Consider the following 24,803-nt stretch of genomic DNA (forward strand, 5'->3'; position numbering starts at 1 on the left):
GGCCCAGGGGGGCCCCCCCGCCACAGGTCAGAGGCCTGGGGGCAGGCAGCCTCCCTCCTGGGGAGCAGAGTGAGCCTGTGACAGGGCAGGGAACAGAGTGGGGGCCCTGGCCGGCCCTGATCAGCGGCACCCTGGCTCCCCCAGGCTGGGCATGCCCTGCAACCCCCTCCGGAGGGCCCACCTCAGGCGGCCGCCCTGGAGAAGTGTGTTCTAGCCACTCCTGCAGAGGCATGTGACGGGCACACTCGCTCTGGCTGGGGCTCAGGAACCAGGGGAAGCCCACAACAGGGCTGCCCCCTTGGGAAGGAGGTCTTAGTCCTCCCGCGAGTGGGCAGCCTCTAGAACGGTGGTTCTCAACCTTCCTAAATGCCGCGACCCTTTAATACAGCTCCTCATGTTGTGGTGACCCCCAACCATAAAATTATTTTCATTGCTACTTCATAACTGCAATTTTGCTACTATTATGAATCGTAATGTAAATATCTGATATGCAGGATGTATTTTCATTGCTACAAATTGAACATAATTAAAGCATAGCGATTAATCACAAAAACAATATGTAATTATATGTGTGTTTTCCGATGGTCTTAGGCGACCCCTGTGAAAGGGTCGTTCGACCCCCAAAGGGGTCTCGACCCACAGGTTGAGAACTGCTGCTCTGGAACCACCTAGACTCGAGCAGTGGTTCTCCACCTTGGCTGCACATTAGAATCACCTGGGAATCTTTTTAAAATCCTGATATCTGGGCCTCATCCTCCGGAAATTCTGTTTCTTTGTTATGGGGTGGGGCCACAACATTAGTAACAAAGAAAACAGAATTTCTGGAGGATGAGGCCCAGAAATCAGGATTTTAAAAAGATTCCCAGGTGATTCTAATGTGCAGCCAAGGTTGAGAACCACTCTCTAGAGCCACACACAATCCCAGAGCTTTACTGTAGGTGGACCTGCAGAGCAGCTACAGGGGGAGGAGTGGTGCTGAGGCCCAGGGGGAATGGATGAGCCCACGGCTCCATGGCAGTGAGGGGACAAGGGGTGCACCCAGTGCCTGGAGGCCTCTGCCACTCCCCAGGGGAAGAGATGTTCTGAGGGTGCAGGCTCCACCCAGGCACTCTGGATCCAGAGACTAAGCCAGAAATCCCATTAACTGTGCCCAGCGCCCTGGCAAGAACAGGCTTATGGGGGCTGTCAGCTGCCCTCCCTCCCACCCAAAGGTGCCAATGCCCTCTGAGCCTCAGGGAGACACTCCCCCGCCCCCAGGGGAGAAGCTGGGCTGACCCGGCTCAAATAATCCCGTGCTGCGGTACCAACTATGTCCACAAGGTGGCGCTCCAGGCTTTCTTTTGGGTCTCGAACTAATAGCCTGCGTCCCCGGGGTTTGGAGGTGCCCCGCACAGCGGAGGTCGTGGGGAGTCCCCTCCGCCAGGCTTCTCCGGACACTCCTGACATTTACAATCGTTTTCCTGCCAGGGTGTCAGGGCCTTACTTTGGGAGTGAGGGGGAAACAGGTGGGACCGAGGGCTGGTGGGCGCTCTGGGTCGGCCTGACCGTCTTCCGGGCCTGGTAGCAGGGGTGGGGAGGGGGAGGGGGAGGGGGGATGTGCGGTCAGCGCGGCTCAGCGACGGGGCTTCCCTTCCAGGTGCTGGCGAGTCTGGGAAGAGCACGATTGTCAAGCAGATGAAGTGAGTGTCCCTGCCGTGGGAGGCCGCGGGGGTCGGGTGGGGTCGGGTGGGGCGGGGCGTGCGCACAGGGCCCGTCCTTCCCCACCCGACCGCGAGGAGGCGCTGACCCCGGCCCGCCCGGGCCGCAGGATCATCCACCAGGACGGGTACTCGCTGGAAGAGTGCCTGGAGTTCATCGCCATCATCTACGGCAACACGCTGCAGTCCATCCTGGCCATCGTGCGCGCCATGACCACGCTCAACATCCAGTACGGAGACTCCGCGCGCCAGGTGCGCCAGGGCGCGGGCTGGGCAGGGCCTCCGCGGACTCGAGGCGCGGGCCCGGGCCCAAGTCCGGGTCACGACCGACCACTCCCCCTGTGTCCCCAGGATGACGCCCGGAAGCTGGTGCACATGGCGGACACCATCGAGGAGGGCACGATGCCCAAGGAGATGTCGGACATCATCCAGCGGCTGTGGCAGGACTCGGGCATCCAGGCCTGCTTCGAGCGCGCCTCGGAGTACCAGCTCAACGACTCGGCGGGCTAGTGAGCGCCGGGCGAGGCGGGGCGCGGGGCGCGGGGCCGGGGCACCTGCACCCACCCAGCCACCCGGGGTCTCCGCAGCTACCTCTCCGACCTGGAGCGCCTGGTGACGCCGGGCTACGTGCCCACCGAACAGGACGTGCTGCGCTCGCGTGTCAAGACCACCGGCATCATCGAGACCCAGTTCTCCTTCAAGGACCTCAACTTCCGGTACCCCCCCGCCCCCGCTCCCGCGCGCGCGCCGGCGTCCGCGCTCCGGGGCCCCGCCCGCAAAGTCCCCGGGCCTGGGGGCGCCCCCGCCAGCCTCGGGAGGCGAGGGGAGGCCTGTGGGCGTGTCCAGGGGGCTCGAGGCTCAGGCTCAGGCCCCGTCCGCCCGCAGGATGTTCGACGTGGGCGGGCAGCGCTCGGAGCGCAAGAAGTGGATCCACTGCTTCGAGGGCGTGACGTGCATCATCTTCATCGCGGCGCTGAGCGCCTACGACATGGTGCTGGTGGAGGACGACGAGGTGGTGGGTTTCCAGCGGGGCCCGCGTGGGAGGGACCGCGTTCGGCGCCGTCCGAGGAGGAGCGGAGGCAGCCAGCAGCCCCGCGGAGGGGCTGGGGGAGGGGGAGGCCGCCCCAAGCCTTGGCGCGCAGAGGGGTGGGCGGCCCGCGGCCGGTGCCCGACAGCCCCGCCTCCGCAGAACCGCATGCACGAGAGCCTGCACCTGTTCAACAGCATCTGCAACCACCGCTACTTCGCCACCACGTCCATCGTGCTCTTCCTCAACAAGAAGGACGTGTTTTCCGAGAAGATCAAAAAGGCGCACCTTAGCATCTGCTTCCCCGACTACGACGGTGAGGTCCCAGCCCGGCCGCCAGGCGGCGCCCCTCCCCACGCCGCGGCCGCGCTCCTCCACGGGGCGAGTGGGGCTGGGAGTGAGCGCCCTCCCCCCGCAACCAGGGCCCAACACGTACGAGGACGCGGGCAACTACATCAAAGTGCAGTTCCTGGAGCTCAACATGCGGCGCGACGTGAAGGAGATCTACTCCCACATGACGTGCGCCACCGACACGCAGAACGTCAAGTTCGTCTTCGATGCGGTCACCGACATCATCATCAAGGAGAACCTCAAAGACTGCGGCCTCTTCTGAGGTGCGCCCCCGCCCTCCGCGTTCCCTGTCGGGCCCCCTGACCTCTACGCCCAGCCCATCCCCACTCCCCAGCCACCTCACTACAGCCCACCCACTCCACCGCCTGGACCCCCAACTCCCCGCCCGCTCTGCTTCCAGGCTCCACCCCCTGCCGCAGGCCCCGCCCCTGGCCCACAAGCCCCACCCAGTTCATCTCTTGGTACCTGGCCCCAGTGCCCCAGGTGTCCTTGCTTCCAAACCTACCTGCACAGTGTCTCAGCCGCAGCCCAATTATGTGGGGGCTGGGGTGCTGATCAGGTCCCTGAACCCATGCATGTGCCGAGACCCTGTCGCCCAGTCCCCCCCTCCCCTTCCCCCCCCCCACCCGCCCCAGCCTGTGGCCCCATCAGCCACAGACCCCAAACCCTGCGTCCCACTAGCTTGCAAGTCTTGTCCTTCCCCTGAGGCTCCCGGGCCTCCCAGAGCCAGGTGCCCCCAAGCCCAGCTCTGCCCTTCACGGCCTGGCGGCACTGGCTGCAGGACCCACCGCAGCCAGCCCCAGCTAGGAGCCAGCAGGACTCGGGGCAGCTGGAGCGCACAGTGACTCAGCAGTGGCCGGCTGACCAATCCCCTGCCGCCCTCCCGCCCCAGGGGGCCCGTGACTCACCCGGTGGGTCTGGGCTCCGCAAACAGCCCTCCCACGCGGAGTTCCAGGCACTGCAGGGGGCAGGCGGGATCCCTCCTCCCAGCCGCCTGCTGATCACCAGCCCGGCCCAGCCTGCCACCTCCATGTGACAAGTCTGACACCTGTCTGCCCAGCGGCCAGTGACCGTCCCTCCCAGCCGCTTCAGGGGTCCAAAGTCGAAGCCAGCCCTGGCCCGGGCAGCTCCTGCACATGAATGAGTGACTGGGGCCAGGCCTGGAGCCCCTGGGTGCCAGGGAGGGACTCTGCTGGACCCTTCCCCACATGCCAGTCTCACAGGAGCCCCTAGCCCTTCCCCCACAGCTCTGCCCCCTCCGTCCTTGGACACCAGATCCCTGCCCCACTCACCCACCCACCCACAGTGCTCCCGGCCGGCCGGTCAAGGGGATGGCCTGTGAGGGAGGGTGCTGTTGACACCCACGGTGGCCAATGGCCGAACTGTCCTGAGGGGTGGCTGGGGCAGAGTCCAGCTCCATCGATCAGCCCGGCAGAGAAGTTGGAACAGGATGGAGGCCCCGAGGGTCCACCAGGTGGGGTCACAAGCAAACCAGGTGACCCTGGTGGCTGCCAGCAGCTTCTCTCGCCCTTTCGGTTCAGGGCTCACTCCCTGGCAGGCTTAACAGCGCCATGCCGGACCCGCCAGGGACAAAGCCCCATGTCCCCTCATCCCCACCCCGACTTCTCTCCAGCACCGGCCCTGCTGGTCCCGTGGGCCGGGCCTCACTGCAGGCGAGGGCAGGAGCTTCCGGCCCGCGAGCTGGCGGCCGGCCTCACCTCCCACCCCTAGCTAGACGCACTGGCAGTAAACCTCCGCATCGGCCCGCTGTCCTTTCTTGGGGCGAGGGGGGTGTTAATTATCGAGAGTCCTGGGTGTATATGAAGTGCTGGTGCCGGTGCCAGGCGGCCATGAGACCGGCCCTTCCAGGTGGGAGCACCTGGCTGCCATGGCACTCAGGGACCAACGGGTGCCTCTTGCTGGGGGTTCAGGGGAGGAGGAGCCACGGGCAATGTTCGCAGGGACCGTCTTCGGTCAAGAGGGAGTTTTGAGGTGGAAGCGCATCTGGAGGGCACAGCAGGGCGGACACGGCCCAGGGGCAGGTGGGGGTGGGGGACACAGTTCCCTGGAGCAGGAGCAGGGAAGGGGCATGGGGTGGGGACAGCGGGAAGTGCCAAATGCCAGCCGGGGCCTGGGCGGCAGAGGACGCTGGCTCTCGGAAGCCCCTGAAGCGAGGACACCATCGCTGGGCTGGGCTGGGGCTGGGGGAGGCAAGCGAGGCGTTACCTCTGGTGCGAAAGGTAGGGTTGGGCCAAAAATGTCAATAATCAAATCATGCGTTAATGCGATATTTTAAAAAATCAAAACGGCTGCAAAAAAACCCATGTGCACCAAATATCAGAATCCTGAGCAAAGACCGAATCCGAGAGGCCCGGGCGGCTGCGGGCGCCAGGTGGGAGCCAGGCGGGAGAGGGGACCCTCCTGTATGCGCTCATGCATTTTCAATGGTTCATTTTCTCGCGTAACTTTAGTTGGAAAAAACATGGAAATAATTGACAGTAGGTATATATATTTTTTCGCTTGACAGTAGGTATATTAAAATGTAAAATATTACTTTAAGCTTAAATATTTCACTTACACCTAAAACCATGTATAATTTTATTTTCCTGATTTTAATGCAAACATGATCATCAGTGATATTTTCCAAATCTGCTTCTAGAAGAAACTAACCATTAAAATTTTTGATGAAAACACATATAGGGGCACACATGTTTCCTGGGGCCGGTGTGCGTGGGCCGGGGGGCCATGGGGAAGACGTGTCCTCGTTCCCCCGTGGGGCCAGCATCCGCAGGAGTGGGGCTCAGCGATAGCATCCGGGTCCATTGGCCACGCGCACGTGACGCCCCCGGCAAGCTGGGGCCACAGAGGAAACTGAAGGGGCTGATGGCCAGGCCTGTGCTCACGGGAAACACCAACCAGGAGGCCGCTGGCTATTGGAGCGGGGGGCGGGGGGGGGGGGCCTGTGAGCCTGTGGCGTGGGGGGCTAGAGGGGAGAGGGAGGTGCCTGGATCTGAGGACGGGGTCGGGGGACACTAGGTTAGAGAGCCCAGGACACACGTGGGCACCACGCTGGTGCTGCTCAAAGGCCTGAGGGGAAGATGGGGCTCGGGCCAGTGGGTGAGGGCCCCCGCGGGGTGGTCTTGGGCCTGGCCGAGCGGGGCTGTCGTCTCCGCCTCTCAGCCGGGCCCCTCTGCCTGCACAGCGGCTGGAGTGAGGTGGGCGGGCCAGGGCTTCATTGGAGGGACAGGACGAAGCTGTGAAGAGCTGGAGGTGGTGGCTTGGAGGGGTGCCCGTGGGGTCTCCCCAGAGCCGCCTGCTCTTGGAAGAAAGGTAGTGAGCTCCCCAGCCTTCCTGGGCGGGGTTCAGAGCGAAGCCCAAACACCACGCAGGCTGGACCCCCATCCAGGGATCCCCCCCATGCAACCTCACCCCTATGCCTGGCCCTACCCCTGTTCCCGGGTCCCAGGGCTGGGCCGATAGCTGGCCTCAAATGCCCTGTCGTGGCTGGCAGGCCTCCGCGGCCCACTCAGAGCCCCAGTGTAACTACACCCTGGTCCACAGCCCGGCAGAGGCTCCGAGCTGGCCACGCCCGGTGATGTGGGCAGGGGCGTCCACTGCAGGCGCTCAGGCCGCCACCATCCGGCCCGACCTGCGACGTCAAGGTGCCCCAGGGCCCTGGCGGCCTTCAGCTCTGGCTCTGGCGGGACTCACCTGGCCCAGCGCTGAGCAGAGATTAGACGCGCCTGGCGGACGGTGAAGGCCACTGACGTCAGGATCCGATTGGGCAGCCGCTGGGGGCTGGGCCTCCCCAGGCACTCGCTTGGCCCGTGTGACTTGGGCTCATTAAGCCGCTTCAGTGGCCAGAGAAGCTGGGGGCCAGGTCTCGGGGGAGAGAGGGAGGGCACGCAAGCCTGGAGGACACGAGGTCACCAGCGGGGACTGTGGCTGGGGAAGGACTGACGAGAGGAGGGTCCCCTCTCTCCTCCCCTGAGTGGTGCCAGCTCAGCCCCTCCTCGTGCTGGAGGAGGAGTGTCCCAGGCACCAGGAGGGAAGGGTGGTCAGGAGCTGTAGGCGTGGGTCCTGAACCTGGGAGCGTGGAGCCCCAAAAACCCCCAGCGTGACTCCAGGCCCATGTCCTGCCCAGCATACAGCCCTGCACCTGTGGGTGCTCATCCCGGCTCACACTCCCGTTTTCCTGTGGCCGAGCTGTTTCCTCCACACCCGGCCCCCCGGCCCCCCAGACAGCCCCCCCCCCCCCCCAGCTCCTCCAGCAGCAGCTTTTCTGCCCACCTGCAGGGGCCTCCCTCCAGCCGCCTGGAGAGAGAGGCCTGAGGCTGGGCTGTGGGGGACAGCAGGGGAGAACAGCCAGAGGTTCTCACAGGTGACCTTCATCTGGGTGTTGAAGGATGAGTAAGAGTTTGCTCAGGAAGTGAGATAGGGTGGGGAACAGGAGGGCAAAGGCCTGGGGAAGTGAAGGCAGAAGTGGAAGTGGCTGCCTGCTGGGCTGGGCGGTGAAGGTGGAGAGGCCAACTAGGAGGAGGAGCAGGGAGGGGGGGGTGAGGGGGTGCCTGCAGGGGTCCTGTGGGAGGGGTCAGTGAATGACCCTAGGCTCTGGGGAGGACCAGTGGGGTGAAGAGTGTGGCTGGTGTGCCAGGGAGGGGGCGGCATGGTGGTGTCAGGGGAGGGTGGCATGGCGAGAGGAGGCTGTCTACCCAGAGGCCCACAGGACATAAGAGCGAGGGGTCCAGACCCTGGAAGGAGGGCCGAGCGATCCTGGGACCCTGAGTTCGGCCTCAGGGCATGGCAGGCTCTTGGTCGGAGATGGGGGAGGAGAGGGAGGCTGGGCTGAAGGCTGAGACGAAGCCATAAAGCTCCGCCCCGGCCTCCACTCCAGGCGGCTGACCTCCACGCCCGGCTGCAGGGACAGACGGACATTCCCTCTGGTCCCTGGGAGAAGGCGCCGGCCGTTCTGAGCCACATCCTGGCTGCCAGCTGTCCGGCCACCACAGGCTGGGCTGGGAGCTTGGGCAGGTGGCGGGAAAGGCTGGGAGCTGTGTTTGCCCTGGCCCCAGCCCAGGCCCAGCATCAACAAACAGGCAGCCCCTCCCCCCGCCTGGCCTGGCCCCGGGACCCCACATCATGCCGGGCGGCCTCCCACAGCAGCCCGGCCCAGCCGCCCCCCGCCCCTGCACTCTGGATTGAGGACCTAAACACCACACGCTGAGTGACCTTGAGGCCAGGCCTGGCCCTAGTGGAAGTACCGGCCCTTTGCAAATGGCTCCCGTGAGCACCCAGGGTTCTGTGGGTGGAGATGGGCCACCCCGAGACCCTGGTCAGAACCTCTCCATCTGACTCTGTCCCCCGGGCAGTCCTCAAGCCCTTTGGGAGGGTGAGAGTCTTGGGGTCCCTCATGACCAAGTCAGCTCTGATCTGGGAACTTCACCAGCTCCAGATCAAGAGGAAAGCCGGTCCCTCCATCCTTCAGCTGAGGGAGGGCGGAGTGGGGGGGTGGGGAGGGCGGTTTTCAGGCATTGCCCCTCCTTGGTGCCTATCTCTAGCCTCCCAGGCCTCTGGCGTTCCAGCCAAAGGAGATCCCCTGCCCTTCCTCACAGCTTCCCCTCCCGCCGCCCCCTCAGGCCATGGGAAAGACGGAGCCGTTTCCTGCGACATAGGGACACTGAGGCACACTGAGACTGGGCTGCAGAGAGGTTGTGAGTCAGGAGGAAGAGACTCCGGGAGTCCTGACTCCCCGCACAGGGAGCACAGGGGTTAGGCGTCCCCCAGCACCAGGGCAGGGGGCACCCAGACACAGAGGCACCCAGGCTGGGGACGGCGGAGGCCACGGGATTCATAGGGTCAGAGCCAGTGGCTGAGAAGCAAGGACACAACTGCTCTGGGCATGCACCCCCCAGCTCACCTCCGAGGTCAAGGCCTCCCTCTGCTCCCTGCCGGCTGGGCCTGGGGGCCTTAACACCCGCCACCCACCTCTGGGCACCAAAGTCCTGGGTGGGAAGCAGGGAAGGGTGGTATGGGAGCCCCCAGCCCAAAACAGGGCCACCCCAAAACCCCTTGTTCCAGGGCACCAAGTCCCAGGCCCACTTCCCATGGGCAGACCGACAGCTGTCTCCTACTCAGATCAAGAAAGGGGGACATGGCCAGGGGGGTCCCAGCAAGGCAGGCGCAGCCAGGCCCAAGCCGAGCCTGGCTCCCTCTGTCCCCGCAGCTCCTGTCCCATCTGTTTAGCCTCAGTCGCATCTGAATGTCTGGGATGAAGACAGAATTAATGCAGGGCACCCCCCCCCCCCGCCCCCGCACGCACCCCTACCCCACCTCTGCTTGGCGAGGTGAGGAGGTGGGAGGCAGAAGGGCATTTTGTGGCCGCGGGGTGTCTGTAAGCCCCAGTCCATGCTCATGCGTCTCTCACTGGGCTGAGCCCGTCGCCCTTCCCAGACCCCACTCCCCTTGGCTGGAGGGCCCATCCGGCTCAGGGAGGTGAGGGCAGCGGTCAGCAAACTGCGGCTCTCGAGCCACATGCGGCTCTTTGGCCCCTTGAGTGTGGCCACGAAGTTTCAATCGCACTGTACGTGGGCGCCCGCACGTGGTATTTTGTGGAAGAGCCACACTCAAGGGGCCGCAGTTTGCCGACCACTGTAGGGGTCTCCCAGGGAGTCTGCTTTGGACAAAAGCATCCCACCCCCACCCCACCCCCGCCCCAGCAGCGGCTGCAGTGGTTCTCAACCTTCTGGCCCTTTAAATACAGTTCCTCATGTTGTGACCCAACCATTAAATTATTTTCGTTGCTACTTCCTAACTGGAATGTTGCTACTGTTATGAATCGTCATGTAAATATCTGAGATGCAGGATGGTCTTAGGCGACCCCTGAGAAAGGGTCGTTCGACCGCCAAAGGGGTCGCGACCCACAGGTTGAGAACCGCGGAAGGGGCTCCCTAGAGCTCACGCTGCTCTCCGCCGGCGGGGCCTCTCCGGGACCAGCCCCGCCTCGGGCCGCGGGGATTGGCGGGCGGGGGGCGGGCCGGGCCGGGGGCGGGGCCGGCTCCTTCATCCCCTGCAGCGCGTGGGGCCGGAGCAGAGGCAGCGGCCGGAGAGCGGAGCAGCGCGCGTCCCCACCGCGAAGCCAGGTACGGCCTGGGGCCCCGACCCAGCCCCGGGGCGCCGCACGGGCCGAGCCTGCTGTCCACCCTCCGTCCGGAGCCGGCTCCGGGCCGCTCCCCCGCCCGCCCGCCTCGGCAGGCGCCCAGCCTCCGAGCCCCCAGCCCCGCGCGCTGGGACGCCGGCCGGGACCCGCGTGCGGACTCCGCTCGGGGCTGGAGCCGGTGTCCCGGGAGGGGCGCCTCGGGGCCGGGCCGGCCGGGCGGGACAGCAGGTCGGCGGCACCCGATGGGCTGCCGAGGCCCGGCCTGTGCGGACGGGCTGGAGCGGGCCGAGGGGGGTAAGAGGGCCCGGAGCCACCCCGGAGCGCCGCCCCGACGGGCACCTGGCGCACTCCGGCCGGTTCGCAGGCGGGGAGCCGGTCCATTTAACGCAGCTGCGTCGGGCAGGGGGTTGAGGGCGGATCGGGCCGGGCCGCCTGGGGAGCTGCGGGCACATGCTGTCTGCAGAGCCCGTGCCATTTGCAGCCGGGCCGGCCGGCATGCGGGCACCGGGCGCTGGTGGCTCCCGAATGTGAGGGCGGGGCTCGAGGTGCGCCCCTCTCCACCCGGGGCTCAGGCGCTGCCCGGCGGGGAGAAGTGGCCGCCGCCAACGCAATGCGCGTTTGTTTACACCCGGGTCTGGGAGGGGGGCCCTGGGGCGGGGCCTGTGGGGACCCGCTCTCGCCCCCACACTGACCTGAGCCCTAAGCCCAGGTATAGGCTCCAGGTCTGAGGGGAGCTAAGGCACAGGTCCTTGTGGGGACACCTCAGCGCAGGGGCATCGTTCCTGCAGACTCCCAGGCCTGCCTTTCCTCCCATGAAGACCCGGGTCCCTGGCTCCCCTGGAGGCCTGTGGGCGCCCCCCCGCCCCCCCCCTGCATAGGCTGGCATGGGCTCCTTCCTTCTGGAAAGCAAACACCTGCTCCGAGGCGCTCCGTCTGGAGCATAGAAAGCGACCGGGGACAGTGCCATTATAGGAGGCAGCTTCAGCACAAGCCTGGAAGGCTTCCTGTAGGAAGCACCAGAGGTGGCAGGAGCTGGGCAGAGGAGGCCAGGCCTGACGCCCCTCTAAGAGGACTGGGGTGACGAGCGGGAGTGAGAAACTCTGACTCCTGGGCATGGGGTGGCGGGGACTGGCTCTGGTGGAGGTGGGGGTCCGTGTCTCAGAACTTTGTTCTGCCTGGACCCAGAGAGCCCCTGTCCCCTCGCTGGCTTCTCAGGCCACCCCTCTGTTCAGTGCTGGTTCCTTTGGCCCAAAGCACACAAACCCCCCAGTCCAGGGCTCCGGGAGGCCCGACCAAGAGAGTTGGTTGCTCCTGTCTTAGTGGCTGCTTGCTTAGAGTCCCAGACAAATGGGGAAACTGAGGCGAAATGGGACAGGCAGGTGGTTCATGGTGTGTGGGTGGGGCCAGGGAAGGTTTTTGAGCTGAATGGAGTGCACGCTGAAAGTCTGGGCTGGGTGTGGGACAGGCACTCAGTTTGAGGGGGACATGTTTTGGGGGAGTTTGGCGTCTGTGTGCAGAAGCCTGGGGGGCGGGGAGGGGCGGCCTGCGCCGTCGTGGGCCGGGCCCTGTGGGAGGATGCTCTAGCAGGCATGGCCGGCAGCTGCCATTGCAGCCGGGGGAGAGGCTGGGAGCTGGCCAAGGACCTTGAACCGTTTTATTTGTTTAACAACATTTACTGAGCACCTACTGTGTGACCTGCGCACACTCAGCCTGCAGGGTGGAGGGTTGGCCTTTGACTCTGAACATGAAGACAAATGCGGGATGGGTGGGGTGCTCTAGGGGACCGGGCGGGGCTTTGGGGCGAAGGAAGGCCCAGCTGCTGGGGCAGGGGTGGCTGGGCTTTGGATTTCCGCTCTGCAGGCCACGTCCTGCACAGCCCTCAGCTGGCACGTCTTCACACGTGTGGGCCTTGAGGCTGGGGTCACTCCCACTGCCGCCGGCTCCGTATATCTTTCCCATTGTGTGTGGTCGATGCGGTGCTGGCCAGGCGGTGTTTCCAGCTGGGCCCGGCCTGCGGCCCCGGTGGGCTCAGCCCCACCCTCCGGATGTCCCTGCACCTGGCGGAGGGGGGCACAACCCGCTTTGTGGGAACCTGGAAACGCAGCGGCAGCCTTTGTGTGGGTCCTCCAGGGTCCTGCCGGGTCACCCCTGCAGGGCCCCCTGGCCTGCTCCCCGCTCACCTGGGCCTCTGGCTGCCTCTCCCCTTCTCTGCCTCTCCTCGCTGTCCCTTGCTGTCTCGCTTGTCTCTTTCTCCATCCGGCCGTCACTGACTGCTGAGCCGCTCTGGCTGTCCGTCTCCCTCTCCCTGTCTGAATGGCCAGCCGCCTACCTCTGTGTCCTTCTCTCTGCGTCCCTGTGTCCATCCGCCCCTCTCCGACCCCCTATCCCTGTCCGGATCAGGGTGCGTGGACAGCATGTGTCCGGGCGTGTTTTCTCTCTGCCTCTCCTCCCTCCCTCTGCCTCTCTCTGCTGCTTCTGGACGTTGGATGGAGCCTCTCCTCCAAGCTGACCTTGCCGTCAGCCCCCCCATCGGGGTCTCCGGTGCGTCCTGAGCTGCCCCGGGCCCCTGCTCCAGCTCTCTTTGGGGCCAGAAGTCCGGCTGTCCAAATATTTGGCCGCCTCCAGGGGATTCCGGGTCAGCAGGGAGGAGGATGGGCTGGCTGGCGCGGGGTCTTCCCTGCTCCTGGGGGCCCCAGGAATGTGATGTCCTGTCCTTTGCCTCAGCTGGGCCTCAGGCTACACGTCCCAGGCTACACGTCCCTCTCAGCGGGCTGGCAGCGGGGCGGGGGCTGCTGCTGGCTCCGGTCCCGTCTCGAGCCAAGAGGTTCCAGCTACAGCCGCTCGGGGGTCAGCCTGAGCGGGGAGGGTCCAGGGCTGGGTGGGCGGGGAGGCCGAGGTGTCTGGGGCGAGGCCCAGCTCGACGCATCAGCTGAGTGTCTAGAAAACCGCCCGACACAGGAAAGTCCACCTTCCGGCCCCCGCTTCCGGACGCCCAGAAAACAGAAGCGCAGCCCCAGGCACAGGGCCGGGGAGCCAGGGGAGGGGGGTCGATGTGGCCACCGCAGCGATGTTCTGGTCACCGGCCTTTGCCCACCAGCGTGCCACCTGCGTGCCACCAGCTGGTGTTGGCCATAGGCTGGCCACTGCCCCAGTGTTGTTGACAAGGAGGGAGTCGTGGACGGAGAACTGGGTCTCCTGGGGTCAAAATCGGGAGCTGCGGTGCTGGGGGCGGGGGGGGCGGGTGTGTGACACCTCCCTGTTCTGGACACGCACCCACGTGCCCTGGTCCTGGCCCCTGACCTCAGCCAGCAGGATCCCCTCGATCCACGTGGTTGCGCCTTGAAAACACGCAATCCAGACGCGGGAGCCCGTCTCCCCGCTGGCCGGCAGCTTGCCTAGGAGGTGTTTCCCTCTGAAGGCTGGGGAAGCAGGTGGCAGAGGGGTGCCAGGCTGGCAGGGGCACCTTGTCTCAGCCAAGGGGGTGAGGGATCAGGATGGGGGAGCTGGAACTGGGGCCGCCCTCAGCCCTGAGACCCCAGGAGTAGCCACAGAGGACCCTCCAGGCCAGTTGCCTCTCCTCGGAGCCCTGGGCCAGGTTAGGCTGCCCGGGCCCGAGAGGCTGGGGGCCGTGGCAGCCAGCTCCGTGGGGCTTTGCATCCACCAGGCTGTGGCCACGGGAGCAAGGGGCACGGGGAGGCTGCCTCCGCCCCCGGCGCTGGGGTCGGGAGGAAGGCAACGCTTCCCACAGCGGCTGACACATGCGGCCCTGATTCGGGGCCTGGAGTCTTTAATTAGCCAAGCTTGGCACCTGCAAAGGGCGCCTGACGAGTTCGCACCCTGGTGGCGTGGGCCGTGGGCGGGCGTCACCTGCTGCTCCGTCCCCGCGCCCTTATCTCCCCGCAGAGCAAACAGGCCGGGGCAGTGGCCTGGCCATCGATTTCCTGCCCGAGCCCATGCTCGCCGTGACAGATGCCGTCCTGATGACCCACCACAGGTCACAGCGATCGCCCCGCCCAGAGCCCGACTCCCCAAGCCCGAGCCCGGGGTGTGCTCTGGGGGCAGAGGCCTCAGGGAGGCTCCTCACTGTGTCCCCAGCTTTGGTCAGACCTCACGGGACCCCAGGAGGACGGGCAGACGCTGAGTCCTGAGTGGGGAGTCCCCGGCCCGCGGCCACGCAGCGAGGCAGGGCGGTCAGCCTCGGACGCAGAGTGCACTCAGCTTTCCCCAGAGAGCGTCTGTGGGCCGCTTTCCTTAGGGGGGCGCAGACCCAAGTCCACTTGACCCCCTGGTAGAGAGAAGCCTGGGAGGTGGCAGGCCCGAGGTGAGCGGGGAGGGTGTCAGAAATGGCGGCCGGCCTCAGGGGATGGCTGGGGGTCCGCGTGCCAGGCCAGTGCTCATGTCCACCCTGGGCCCCCAGCCCTTAGCCCTGCACTAGAATGAAGTACCGACTCCTTGACTTGGCCGTGAGGGCTTTGTCAGGCTTGCCTGTGGCCATGGAACCTTCGCTCCCCCTCACAGCCTGCCTCACGCCACACCCAGGGCGTTTGCCCATAGCTGTGTGCTCTGCTTGAATCACTCTCTCCTATTTCCCCACCATGGGGACTCCCACTGGAATTTCAGAACTGACTCCCTCGCAGCCGCAGCCGCCGCCTCCAGGAAGCCTTCCGTGATGCCTCGCTCTCCCCTTCTTTGAGTCCCAGCATTGTGCAGGTCACACTCAGTTGCAGCAAGAGCCATAAGGTGGTGGTGAGGGTCTTGGGGGTTTGTCCAGACTGAAAGCCAGTCGAGGGTCCACGTACCCATGTCCTCTCTGGGATCCCAGGCCAGCCCAAGAACCCGTGTGGCCTGGTTGTGAGTAATAGGCCCTGAAAGTCTAAGCTCAGGTCCTGCTGGGGGTGAGGAACCTGGAGCCTGGCCCCCAGCACTGTGGCCATGACCATGCTGGGGGCTGTGGTCTCCCTGGAGACAGTGCCTGGCTATGAGGGAGGGATATTAGGGCAGAGAAGGGCGCTTGGTCCAGGCTGCCAACTCCGCACCCAGGGCCTGGCCCAGCCTGCCCAGGGTGGGAGGCCCGGGCGGGCAACCCCAGCTCAGAGCCGGGGGCATCTGGAGTGACTCAGGACACCAGGTGCTGGCACCTCCACGGCAGCTGGGGTCCTTGGAGGGCATGGGTGGCGGGGCTCGGGCAGCAGCGTGAAGCAGGCTGGCGTCAGGGATCTGGTCCCGGGACGAGATCTGAGAAGAGACGCTCACACCCAAGGCCCTGGGTGGGCAGGGCTGGAGGAGAGGAGGTCGGACGCCAGCATCAGAGGAAGGAGAGGCAGATTGAGGGCGTCCGAGGGCCGGGCGTGGGTTCCCGGAACAACATGTCTGGCATCTGAACTCTGATCAGCTCTGTGTGGCTGCGGCCCCCAGGACACGGGGCCCGAGGCCCAAGCCTGGCCTCCCCTCCCCTCCCCTATTCCCAGGTTTGAGGTCCTGGTGCTCCAGGTGCCAGAGCAACCCCAAGACCATCGGTTCTGAGTGGGGACAGAGGGCTCAGGGCCGGATCAGGGTTCCCAAGCAGAGGGGTGCCGTGGCGGCAGGACGGAGCTCTGGCTGACCTGCTTGGCAGTGCTGTCCACTCCCTGGTCACCACTCTGGCCTCGGCTCTCATGCTGGCCAACTGGCCTTCAGCGTGGCCTTATAGATCCTGAGGGCGCTGTGCCCTGCTGCCTTCTGGTCATAGGTGGGTGGCTCCTGTCCCCAGGGTCAGGACAGGGGTCAGCGAGTTGTCTGGGCAGTGAGCAGGCTGGTTGTGGGGAGCGGGGATGGGGGGCTAGTTCCATGAACCCCAGCGAAGCCACGCCCTAAGGCAGGAGAGGGGGCTGGTCCCGAGGCCCAGGTGCCTCTGCAGCTGGTAAGTCCCTGAGCGCTGGCCTGGGGCTCCAGGAAGGGGGGGCTGCTCGAAAGGCCCTGGCAGTGGGCACCTAAGGGTGGGGGCTCCCTGGAGGGAAGGAGAGGCCTGAGGGAAAGCGGGGCCTGAGGCCAGGGCTGGTGGAGGGTGAGGCCTGTGTGGCCCAGAGAACAGGGCCCAGGGCACCCGTTTCCTGGAAGGGCCCCGAGGGCCCCCTTGCGGGTGGCGGGCGGGCAGGGCCCAGGTGTCCAGCACCCAGCACTGCCTCAGGCCTCCTGGCTCCGAGGGGGTGGCCTCCGCGCCTGCCATTCCCAGCGCCAGCTCGGAGCCCACAGAGGGGCCTTTGTTCTGGCTGCCAGCAGTGCCCGCCGGGCGGCTGGGAACCGGGCCCACAGCCCTCACCCTTTCTCCAGCCTTCAGCCGTCGGGCCGTGCCATCCTAGGTTGGCCAGGAGGCCCCTGGCACACGGAGCGGGCACAGGAAACCGTCTCCCAGCGTTAACTTCAGGGAGGAGACAGTTCAGGCCCCCCCCCCCCCCCCGAGTGGGACATGGGGGCCAGGGACTCAGCATCCTGGCGCCGCTGGGCTCTGAACTTAGGGCATTGATTGACCTCGCTTCCCAGATGGGGAAACTGAGGCCTTGAGGGCTGGCTGGGCCGCTGTGTGTGTGTCGGGGTGTGGGTGGAGCCCTGGGTACCGGTGGAGGTGCCCCTCAGGACGCCATGGCGACCCCAGGCGTCCAAGCTCTGGTCCCCCACAGGCAGGTCCCAGAGGGGCCGGAGGCAGAGTGGCCTGGCGCTGTGCCCTGGGTGGCCCTGGGAGGTGCTGGGCTGAGACCTCCTGTGGGAGCTGGGCCTGGGCCTGGGCACGGGGGTAACCCAGGGGCCGTCCGCTCTGCAGGCTTCTGAGTGTCGGCGTGAGAGCGAGGCTGTTCCCTGAGCCATGGAGGCGCCTCTGCAGACGGAGATGGTGGAGCTGGTGCCCAACGGCAAGCACTCGGAGGGGCTGCACTCCGCGGGCATCCCCACCGCGGGCAGCGAGAGGTGAGCCACGGGGGCACCACATCCGCCGGGGCTCAGCGCAGAGCAGGGGCTGAGCTGACTGTCCCCCCTGGCCTGTGCCTGCAGGGTCCACGGCCCGCAGCGGAGCCACGTGGAGGGCGAAGGCTTCGTGCACAAAAGCCCGGGCAAGGAGCCGCACTTCACCGACGTGAGCGGGCAGGGAGGGGCTAGGGCACCCTGGGGGGGGAGGGGGCAGGGAGGGGGTGCCTAGGGCGGTGAGGGAGGGGTGAGGGAGGCCGAGGGGCAGGGAGGGATGCTGACCCGCCCCCTCCCGCCCATGCGGTGCCGCAGTTTGAGGGGAAGACCTCGTTTGGGATGTCGGTGTTCAACCTGAGCAACGCCATCATGGGCAGCGGCATCCTGGGGCTGGCCTTCGCCATGGCCAACACGGGCATCATCCTCTTCCTGTGAGTGCCAGCTGCCACCCTTCCCCAGACGGAGCCCCAGGCAGGCCACCCCCAGGACCCCCAAGTTTCCTGTCCCGAGGCCCAGGTGGCAGGGGTGGGCACCTACACGCAGCCCAAACCATGGCCACCTACACGCAGCCCAAACCATGGCCCGACCAACCCGGCCAGGCCAGTGCGCCTCACTTCCCAGCGGACCGCTGAGCTGCCGGCGGGGCCACTGCGCTTTCTGTAGCGACACGTGATGGAGCCCCGTGGCCAGGCCTGTGTGCACACGTGTCCTCACCGGGGAGTCTGCCTCGCAGCCGATGGGACACACGTCTGTTCCGAGAACTCGAGGAGCGGCGGGCTGACGGCCTCTTCTGGGTCACGGTCCTTCTGGGTCCAACCAGCCGGGGCTCGCCCCCCTGGGGCCTGCTGAGCATGTGCCTCTGGGGTGCAGCCCTGGTCCCCGAGCCCACACCCCCAGGCCTCCCGGGCTCCTCGCCTCCGCTGGCCAGGGAGCCAGGCTCTTTTCTCTCCCTCGCCCCAGGTTCCTGCTGACGGCCGTGGCCCTGCTCTCCAGCTACTCCATCCACCTGCTGCTCAAGTCCTCGGGGGTCGTGGGTGAGCCTCGGGCCCGCCTGCAGCAGGGAGGGGGGCAGGGAAGGGCCTTCCTGACCCGGCTCCTTGGCCCACAGGGATCCGTGCCTACGAGCAGCTGGGCTACCGCGCCTTCGGGACCCCCGGCAAGCTGGCGGCCGCCCTGGCCATCACGCTGCAGAACATTGGAGGTGCGGCGGGCGGGCGGCGGGCGGGCCCAGGCGGATGGTGAGGGGCACGGTCTGAGGGAGGGCGGGCCGCTGACCCGGTGCCTGCCCGCCCCTCCCCCAGCCATGTCCAGCTACCTGTACATCATCAAGTCCGAGCTGCCCCTGGTCATACAGACCTTCCTGAACCTGGAGGAGAAAACTTCGTGAGCCCCAGGGTGGGGTGGGCTGGGTGAGGGTGGGAGGCCCCGTCTACCCCCGCATGTCCACCCCCGGCCCTGGGAGCCCAGGTGGGGCTAGAGGGAGAGACCCCATAATGGCTGGGGGAGGGGCAGAGAGCTGCCAGCAGGACTGACATCAGCCACGCCCGGCCATGAAGCACCTGATCTTAGGGGGACCCCGGGAGAGCCACGTGGGCGGGGTGAGGACACGGGCCACCTGGCCCTGCCCAGCCTGTGAGCAGGGAGGACCCGGGAGCCTCGGCTTAGCTCTAAGCGCCTGCTAGTCCCGCTGTGGCTGGGGTGAGCCCCGCCCAGGACACTAAGCCCAGCGTGTCCCAGTTGCCCATCATCGGTTCAGCCGATGGCTTCAGCCACATTGGTGAGTCGGGCGGAGAAGACAGGCCGTGCCCTCCGCCACAGCCAGCGAGCAGAGGGGCTGACGCAGAGAGCAGTCTGGGAAGAGGGGATAGCGGACCCCCTCCCCAGGGCTGTTCCCCGGGAGCTGGCCTTCCGGCCTGCCCAGAGGACGGTCCTGTCCCTCGTCCCTTTAGTTCCCTGCAGGATGAGGATGGTGCCGGGCACGCCCCAGGAGGGACCACAGGGGCTCAGGTGGCTGGAAAGTCCCCGAGACCCAGGGGAAAGGCCCCACCCCCAGAGCCAGCTTCTTTCATCCCAGCCGCCTCCTGGCCCCTGGGGCCGCCCCCTGGGGAGGCCAGACCAGACCTCCGGGTCCAGAGAAAACAGCGGAGCCTGATGGAGTGGGGCCCGGGCCCTCGCCTCACCCAGGAGAGCGTGACGGGCTGCCCGCTGCAGAGGGACAGGGGGCCTCAGTGCCGGGAGGGCACCACTGGTGAACCCGGCGGTTGTGGAGCCAGGCGGCGCCACTCGGGGCTGCATGGGCTCTGACCTTCCCCCCACTCCCTCCTGCAGGGACTGGTACATGGATGGGAACTACCTGGTGATCCTGGTCTCGGTCACCATCATTCTGCCCCTGGCACTGATGCGGCAGCTGGGTGAGTGTGACAGGGCCAGGCCGGGGAGGGGGTGTTGGAAGGATATGCCAGAGGAGCCCCGGTCTCACAGCGCCTTCCCTGACTCCACAGGCTACCTGGGTTACTCCAGCGGCTTCTCGCTCACCTGCATGGTTTTCTTCCTAGTTGCAGTGAGTCACCCTCCATGCAGGTCCCCTAGGGCTCCTGTTAGAGGGAGGAGGCAGGTCCCTTAGGGCCCCTGTCAGAGGGAGGAGGCAGGTCCCTTAGGGCCCCTGTCAGAGGGAGGAGGCAGGTCCCTTAGGGCCCCTGTCAGAGGGAGGAGGCAGGTCCCTTAGGGCCCCTGTCAGAGGGAGGAGGCAGGTCCCTTAGGGCCCCTGTCAGAGGGAGGAGGCAGGTCCCCTAGGGCCCCTGTCAGAGGGAGGAGGCAGGTCTCTGCCAGGTCCCCACCTGGTCTAGGTCAGAGCGACTTCCCAGGCCCTGATACTCTCCTCCCCTCCCCTCCCCCACCCCCACCAGGTCATCTACAAAAAGTTCCAGGTGCCATGCCCACTGCTCTCCAACTCTGCCAACATCACAAGCAACTCCAGCCTTGGGGAGGGGACACCGCCCCTGGGGGAGACTTTCAGCTCAGACTCCTGCACCCCAAACTACTTCACACTCAACATACAGGTTCGGACAGGCCCAGGGTGGGGGCAGGGCCGGGGGAGTTGGAGGGGGCTGCCCTGACCGTCTCCCTGCTCCCCCAGACGGCATACACCATCCCCATCATGGCCTTCGCCTTTGTGTGCCACCCCGAGGTGCTGCCCATCTATACGGAGCTCAAGGAGTAGGTCCGGGCGGAGGGGCGGGCTGCCTGAGCTGGTGGGGGCAGGGCGAGGGCGGGTGTGTCCTGCAAGGGGGGGGTGATGGGACCTCCATGTGCTATAGGTGACGGGAGGAGGGGAACGGGGGGGTGGGCAGGAAGGAGGCTTCCTTGTCGCACATGGTGAGGGGGCGATACCAGAGAGACCCGGGCACATGGGGTCTGTCTCCCAGTGTGGCCCTGCCGGCGCCAAGCCCCTCTCCTGCCCCCGCCCCCCCCCCCCCCCCCCCCCGCAGTCCCTCCAAGAGGAAGATGCAGCACATCTCCAACCTGTCCATCGCCGTCATGTACGTCATGTACTTCCTGGCCGCCCTCTTCGGCTACCTCACCTTCTATGGTAGGTGCTAGGCTGCAGGGCGGGGCGGGGCAGGCGCTTGCCACGGGCACAGCATGAGGGTGGACCCAGGCCCAAGCCCACCCCCTGCCTGGCCACCCACCTGCTGACCCCCCCCCGCCTGTTGACCCCCCACCCTGCCTGCTGACCCCCTCCCGCCGCCACAGACCGCGTGGAGTCGGAGCTGCTGCACACCTACAGCCAGGTGGACCCGTTCGACGTGCTGATCCTGTGCGTGCGCGTGGCCGTGCTGACGGCGGTCACACTCACGGTGCCCATCGTGCTGTTCCCGGTGAGCCCGGGGCCGCCCGGCTGGGTGGCGAGGCGGCGGGGGTGGGACGACGGGGCTGACGGCGGACGACTCCCCGCAGGTGCGCCGTGCCATCCAGCAGATGCTGTTCCCGGACCGGGAGTTCAGCTGGCTGCGGCACGTGGTCATCGCCGTGGGCCTGCTCACCTGCATCAACCTGCTGGTCATCTTCGCCCCCAACATCCTGGGCATCTTCGGGATCATCGGTGAGCGCCTGCCGGGCGGGGCGGCCCGCGCATCTCTCCTCCACAAATCCTGGCGGGTTCCTGAGCTCACACCCCACACTGACTTATTTATTTAAATTCTTTAATTAATAGATTTTAGAGAGAGAGAGGGAGGGAGAGAGATATATCCGTTTGTTGTTCCTCTTAATGCATTCATTGATCGACCCTTGTACGTGCCCCGACCGGGGATGGAACCTGCATCCCCGGTGTATCAGAACGATGCTCCAACCAACTGAGCCACCCGGCCGGGGCTGCTGGCCACGTGCACGGCATGGCCTCCAGCTGAGGTTCTGTACAAAGGCTGTTCTAACACCTTTTGAGGACTCAGAACCCCTGAGGCAGTGCCTCCACAAAGGAGGTCTTGTCCCCACCTTGCATGTGAGGAGCCTGAAGTTTAGAGCCACTGAGGGAGTCGCAGGGCCATTCAGCTGGTAAGTGAGGAGCCTGGATTCAGGCCCAGGACCATGAACGACAGCCTAGGTGCTCTGCCCACCACCCCAAACCGTTGGGGTCTCTGCGCTGGAAGATCAGCAATTCTGAGACATCTTGTGAGGGACCCAACTCAGGAGCCTGACTCCCTCACCCAACTCTGCAGGGACGGCCACACGGGCCTGGGCTGAGTATTATGGGTCTCAAGGATAGGACTCTTGGTTGTAAATATCCAAAATCCAACTCAAAGTGAATGAAGCACAAAGGAATGTATTGGCTCAAATAGTAGAAACGCCTTCAGGAATAGCTGTATCCAGGTGCCTGATGTCCTTGTCTTGGTCTGTAGCTCGTCACTTGTCTTTCCTCTTTGCCAGCTTCACTCACTGAGATTCTTCTGACGCCAGCGAGCTAGCTTTCCACCCCAAAGGGCAGAGAACAAGAGCAGGGGCTGGTGGGCCCCCTAGAATCTCCTCCAACAAGGACTGTTTGATTTCATTGGGCCCAACCCCTGAAACGTAGCCAGTCGGTGGCCACGAGCCCTGGGTGGCCATGCCTGGTTTTTTGCAGGTGCCACGTCGGCCCCATGCCTCATCTTCATCTTCCCTGCCATCTTCTACTTCCGCATCGTGCCCACCGAGAGGGAACCTGCCAAGTCCACCCCCAAGATCCTGGTGCGAGGGGCCTGGAGGCCGGTGGGCTGGTATGAAGCTGAGGGCACTGCTCTGATCGCGGTCCTGACCCTGACCCCTGACCCCACAGGCCCTTTGCTTCGCTGTGCTTGGCTTCTTGATGATGACCATGAGCTTGAGTTTCATCATCATTGACTGGGTGTCGGGGACCAGCCGGAGTGGAGGAAGCCACTAGGACAGCCCGTCTTGTTCTGCCGACTCATCCTGCGCCTCCTCAGTCCCTGCTCGCACCCGGCGCCAGGCAGGGCCAGGAGAAAGGCATGGCTAACGTTACAGCAGTGTGGCCCTGCCCCTCGTCCTCTCTGTGAAAGGCTTTTATTTTTAAAAAGAACCAGGACCAAGGCCCTTGGCCCGACCCTGCTGGGTCCTGGGGCTGCAGCGCCTTCCTGAGCTGGGCACGGGGGGCTCCACCCCTGCTCCCCTCGTGTTGCCTCAGATCCCCCCCAAACCCCGCTCCCCCCTTGCACAGAGGCGGACACTGAGTCACACCGCCTGTGGGGCACAGAGCGGGGACCAGGCCAGCAGCCACCCCCACCTGGCTGCTGGGCCACGGTCTGCCCTGAGGCCCCAGCTCCCTTGCCCCCATGCCCCCCCTCCCCAGGCCCCTCGCAGGCACTTGAGCTCAGGCCCCTGATGCTCTTGTCCCCTCTCCCACCCCTCCACCCGGAGCAGACCCCCACTCTGCCCCTGGAGCCAGCAGGTTCTCTGGAGGGGGAAGCTGGTGTGGGGACCCCCAGGGACCCCTCCTGCACCTGCACCAGCCCTGGGGAGGCTGGGACTCCCCCACCCGAGCCTGGGCTGAAGCTCGCGTCCAAGAGGAGAGAGGCCAGAGTGAGGCCAGGCGGAGGCCTCTGCCCCGGCGCCGAGCCCCCAGGCCCCCGGGGCAGGGGGAGGGTGGCTGCAGCCCTTTTATAAATATGACACACACGCTGCGTCCCTGTTCTTGACTCCTGGGGCCTGGGTTCCTGGAAAGCGGTGTGGGAGCTGGGACGTGGGTGTGATGGGGGCCCCCCTGCCTCTGCCCCTGGGGTGGGCACGGGCGGTCCCCCTCCTGTCCGCCGCAGCTGCTCAGACCCTGCTCTGGGCCCGGGCCAGCTGCGCACAGACCTGCTTTCTCCCGGGCGAGGTAGGGGATGAATGAGGCCCAGGAAGTGGGACAGAGAGGCTCCGGAAGGAGGCAACGTGAGGCGCATCCAGCGCCGAGATCTGCGCCCCCCCCCCCCCCCAGCCTGCAGGAGCCCCGCCTCCCCCCCCATGGCCCGTGCCCTGTGCCCATCAGACTGCTCTCCCCTAGCAGCGCCCATGGGTGAAGGTGGGGAGGGAGCCGTGTGGCCTGAGTGAGCGAGGGCACCCAGGCCAGGCAGGGGGTGCAGGACACTGGGATAGGGGGGAGGGTTGGGGGGGGGGCTGGGAGGCTGCCCATGGCCTGGGGCGGGCCTGAGCCAGCGGGGCCCAGCGGGATGGAGCTGCCCAGGTCTTGGCATCAAACCCTCATTAGCAGAGACCCTGTGCCCAGCGAGGCCTCCGAGGAAAGGGCAGCAGGAAAAATCCAGTTAGAACTGGCAGGGCTGCCAGCATGGGCCCCTGAAGAAAGGACTTCCTCAGGCTGGTGGCTGCCGGGGCCACGGCGTGCCAGCGCCTGATTCCCATCAGCCCCGCGCCTGGCTCCTGGGGAGCCCCGGGACCCCAGAAAGAGCTGGACCCTGGCCTGGGGGCTGCAGCCCAGCGTCCCGGCGAGAGGGCCGCCCTTGGGGGCTCTGGCTCCTTCCCCATCAGAGGAGGCTGCAGCCCGGCCTTGGACCCTGGACTCCTGGGAGCGGGAAGCAGCACAGGCAGGAGCCCCCCTGCGCAGACCTGGGCCTGTCCTGGCGCCCTCCGTCCAGAGGCCACAGGGGACATGCCGGCAGTAGCTCCCCCGCCGCGCACAGTGGGGCAGGAGGACCCTGCCCGGGAGGCCTCCGTCTCTGCTCCCCAGCAAGGCCGCCCCAGCCAGACACTGGGCAGCAGGGATGTGGCCACTACGCTATGTCCAAGCTCAAGGGCCCACAGGCTGAAAGTGAGTGACCTCCCTCCTAGCTGTCCAGTCCCAGACTCGGGCCCCCGGAGGCCCTGGGTCAGCTTTAAGCATTTTTGTGTTTTGAAGAGGATCCCAGGTCTTTTCTTTTTCGCTTTTAAAACCTTTCTCTAGCCCTGGCCAGCTTGGCTCAGTGGATAGAGTGTCGGCCTGCGGGCTGAGGGGCCCAGGTTTGATTCTGATCAAGGGCATGTACCTCGGTGGCAGGCTCGAGCCCCAGCCCCAGTCAGGACACTTGCAGGAGGCAACCAATCGATGTGTCTCTCTCACATCGACGTTTCTCTCTCCCCCTCCTTCTACTCTCTAAACAGCAATGGGAACATATCC

The 24,803-nt window shown here is 65.8% G+C and overlaps 2 protein-coding genes across 2 annotated transcripts; both read left to right on the top strand.

Moving 5' to 3' along the window:
* The first annotated feature begins 1,639 nt into the window (after positions 1 to 1,639).
* On the top strand, positions 1,640 to 5,107 carry GNAT1 (G protein subunit alpha transducin 1). Its single transcript, XM_070390986.1, has 7 exons — positions 1,640 to 1,679; positions 1,808 to 1,949; positions 2,049 to 2,206; positions 2,285 to 2,413; positions 2,583 to 2,712; positions 2,887 to 3,040; positions 3,147 to 5,107. The coding sequence occupies exons 1-7, from the start codon at positions 1,675 to 1,677 to the stop codon at positions 3,335 to 3,337; spliced, it is 909 nt and encodes a 302-aa protein (XP_070247087.1). The 5' UTR covers positions 1,640 to 1,674; the 3' UTR covers positions 3,338 to 5,107.
* Positions 5,108 to 10,146: 5,039 nt separating this feature from the next.
* SLC38A3 (solute carrier family 38 member 3) lies at positions 10,147 to 23,329 on the top strand. The gene is made up of 16 exons (XM_070391305.1): positions 10,147 to 10,214; positions 17,028 to 17,170; positions 17,255 to 17,336; positions 17,480 to 17,595; positions 18,125 to 18,198; positions 18,273 to 18,365; positions 18,466 to 18,547; positions 19,493 to 19,575; positions 19,666 to 19,724; positions 20,071 to 20,223; positions 20,301 to 20,380; positions 20,653 to 20,753; positions 20,918 to 21,042; positions 21,122 to 21,266; positions 22,281 to 22,384; positions 22,473 to 23,329. The coding sequence occupies exons 2-16, from the start codon at positions 17,070 to 17,072 to the stop codon at positions 22,575 to 22,577; spliced, it is 1,503 nt and encodes a 500-aa protein (XP_070247406.1). The 5' UTR covers positions 10,147 to 10,214; positions 17,028 to 17,069; the 3' UTR covers positions 22,578 to 23,329.
* The last annotated feature ends 1,474 nt before the right edge of the window (positions 23,330 to 24,803 follow it).

The sequence above is a fragment of the Myotis yumanensis genome, unplaced genomic scaffold (genome assembly GCF_028538775.1).
Source record: "Myotis yumanensis isolate MYYU_CA2020_CCGP unplaced genomic scaffold, mMyoYum1.0.hap1 SCAF_14, whole genome shotgun sequence".
Lineage (NCBI taxonomy): Eukaryota > Metazoa > Chordata > Mammalia > Chiroptera > Vespertilionidae > Myotis > Myotis yumanensis.

What these genes read in the sequence shown, in the direction of transcription:
- GNAT1 (XM_070390986.1), top strand. An exon ending in CTCAACGACTCGGCGGGCTA is followed by an intron (nt 2,207 to 2,284) that starts GTGAGCGCCGGG and finishes GGGTCTCCGCAG; the next exon opens with CTACCTCTCCGACCTGGAGC. An exon ending in TGGTGGAGGACGACGAGGTG is followed by an intron (nt 2,713 to 2,886) that starts GTGGGTTTCCAG and finishes CCGCCTCCGCAG; the next exon opens with AACCGCATGCACGAGAGCCT.
- SLC38A3 (XM_070391305.1), top strand. Translation starts at nt 17,070, where the DNA reads ATGGAGGCGCCTCTGCAGACGGAGATGGTGGAGCTGGTGCCCAACGGC. An exon ending in ACGGGCATCATCCTCTTCCT is followed by an intron (nt 17,596 to 18,124) that starts GTGAGTGCCAGC and finishes CCCTCGCCCCAG; the next exon opens with GTTCCTGCTGACGGCCGTGG. An exon ending in AGTCCACCCCCAAGATCCTG is followed by an intron (nt 22,385 to 22,472) that starts GTGCGAGGGGCC and finishes CTGACCCCACAG; the next exon opens with GCCCTTTGCTTCGCTGTGCT.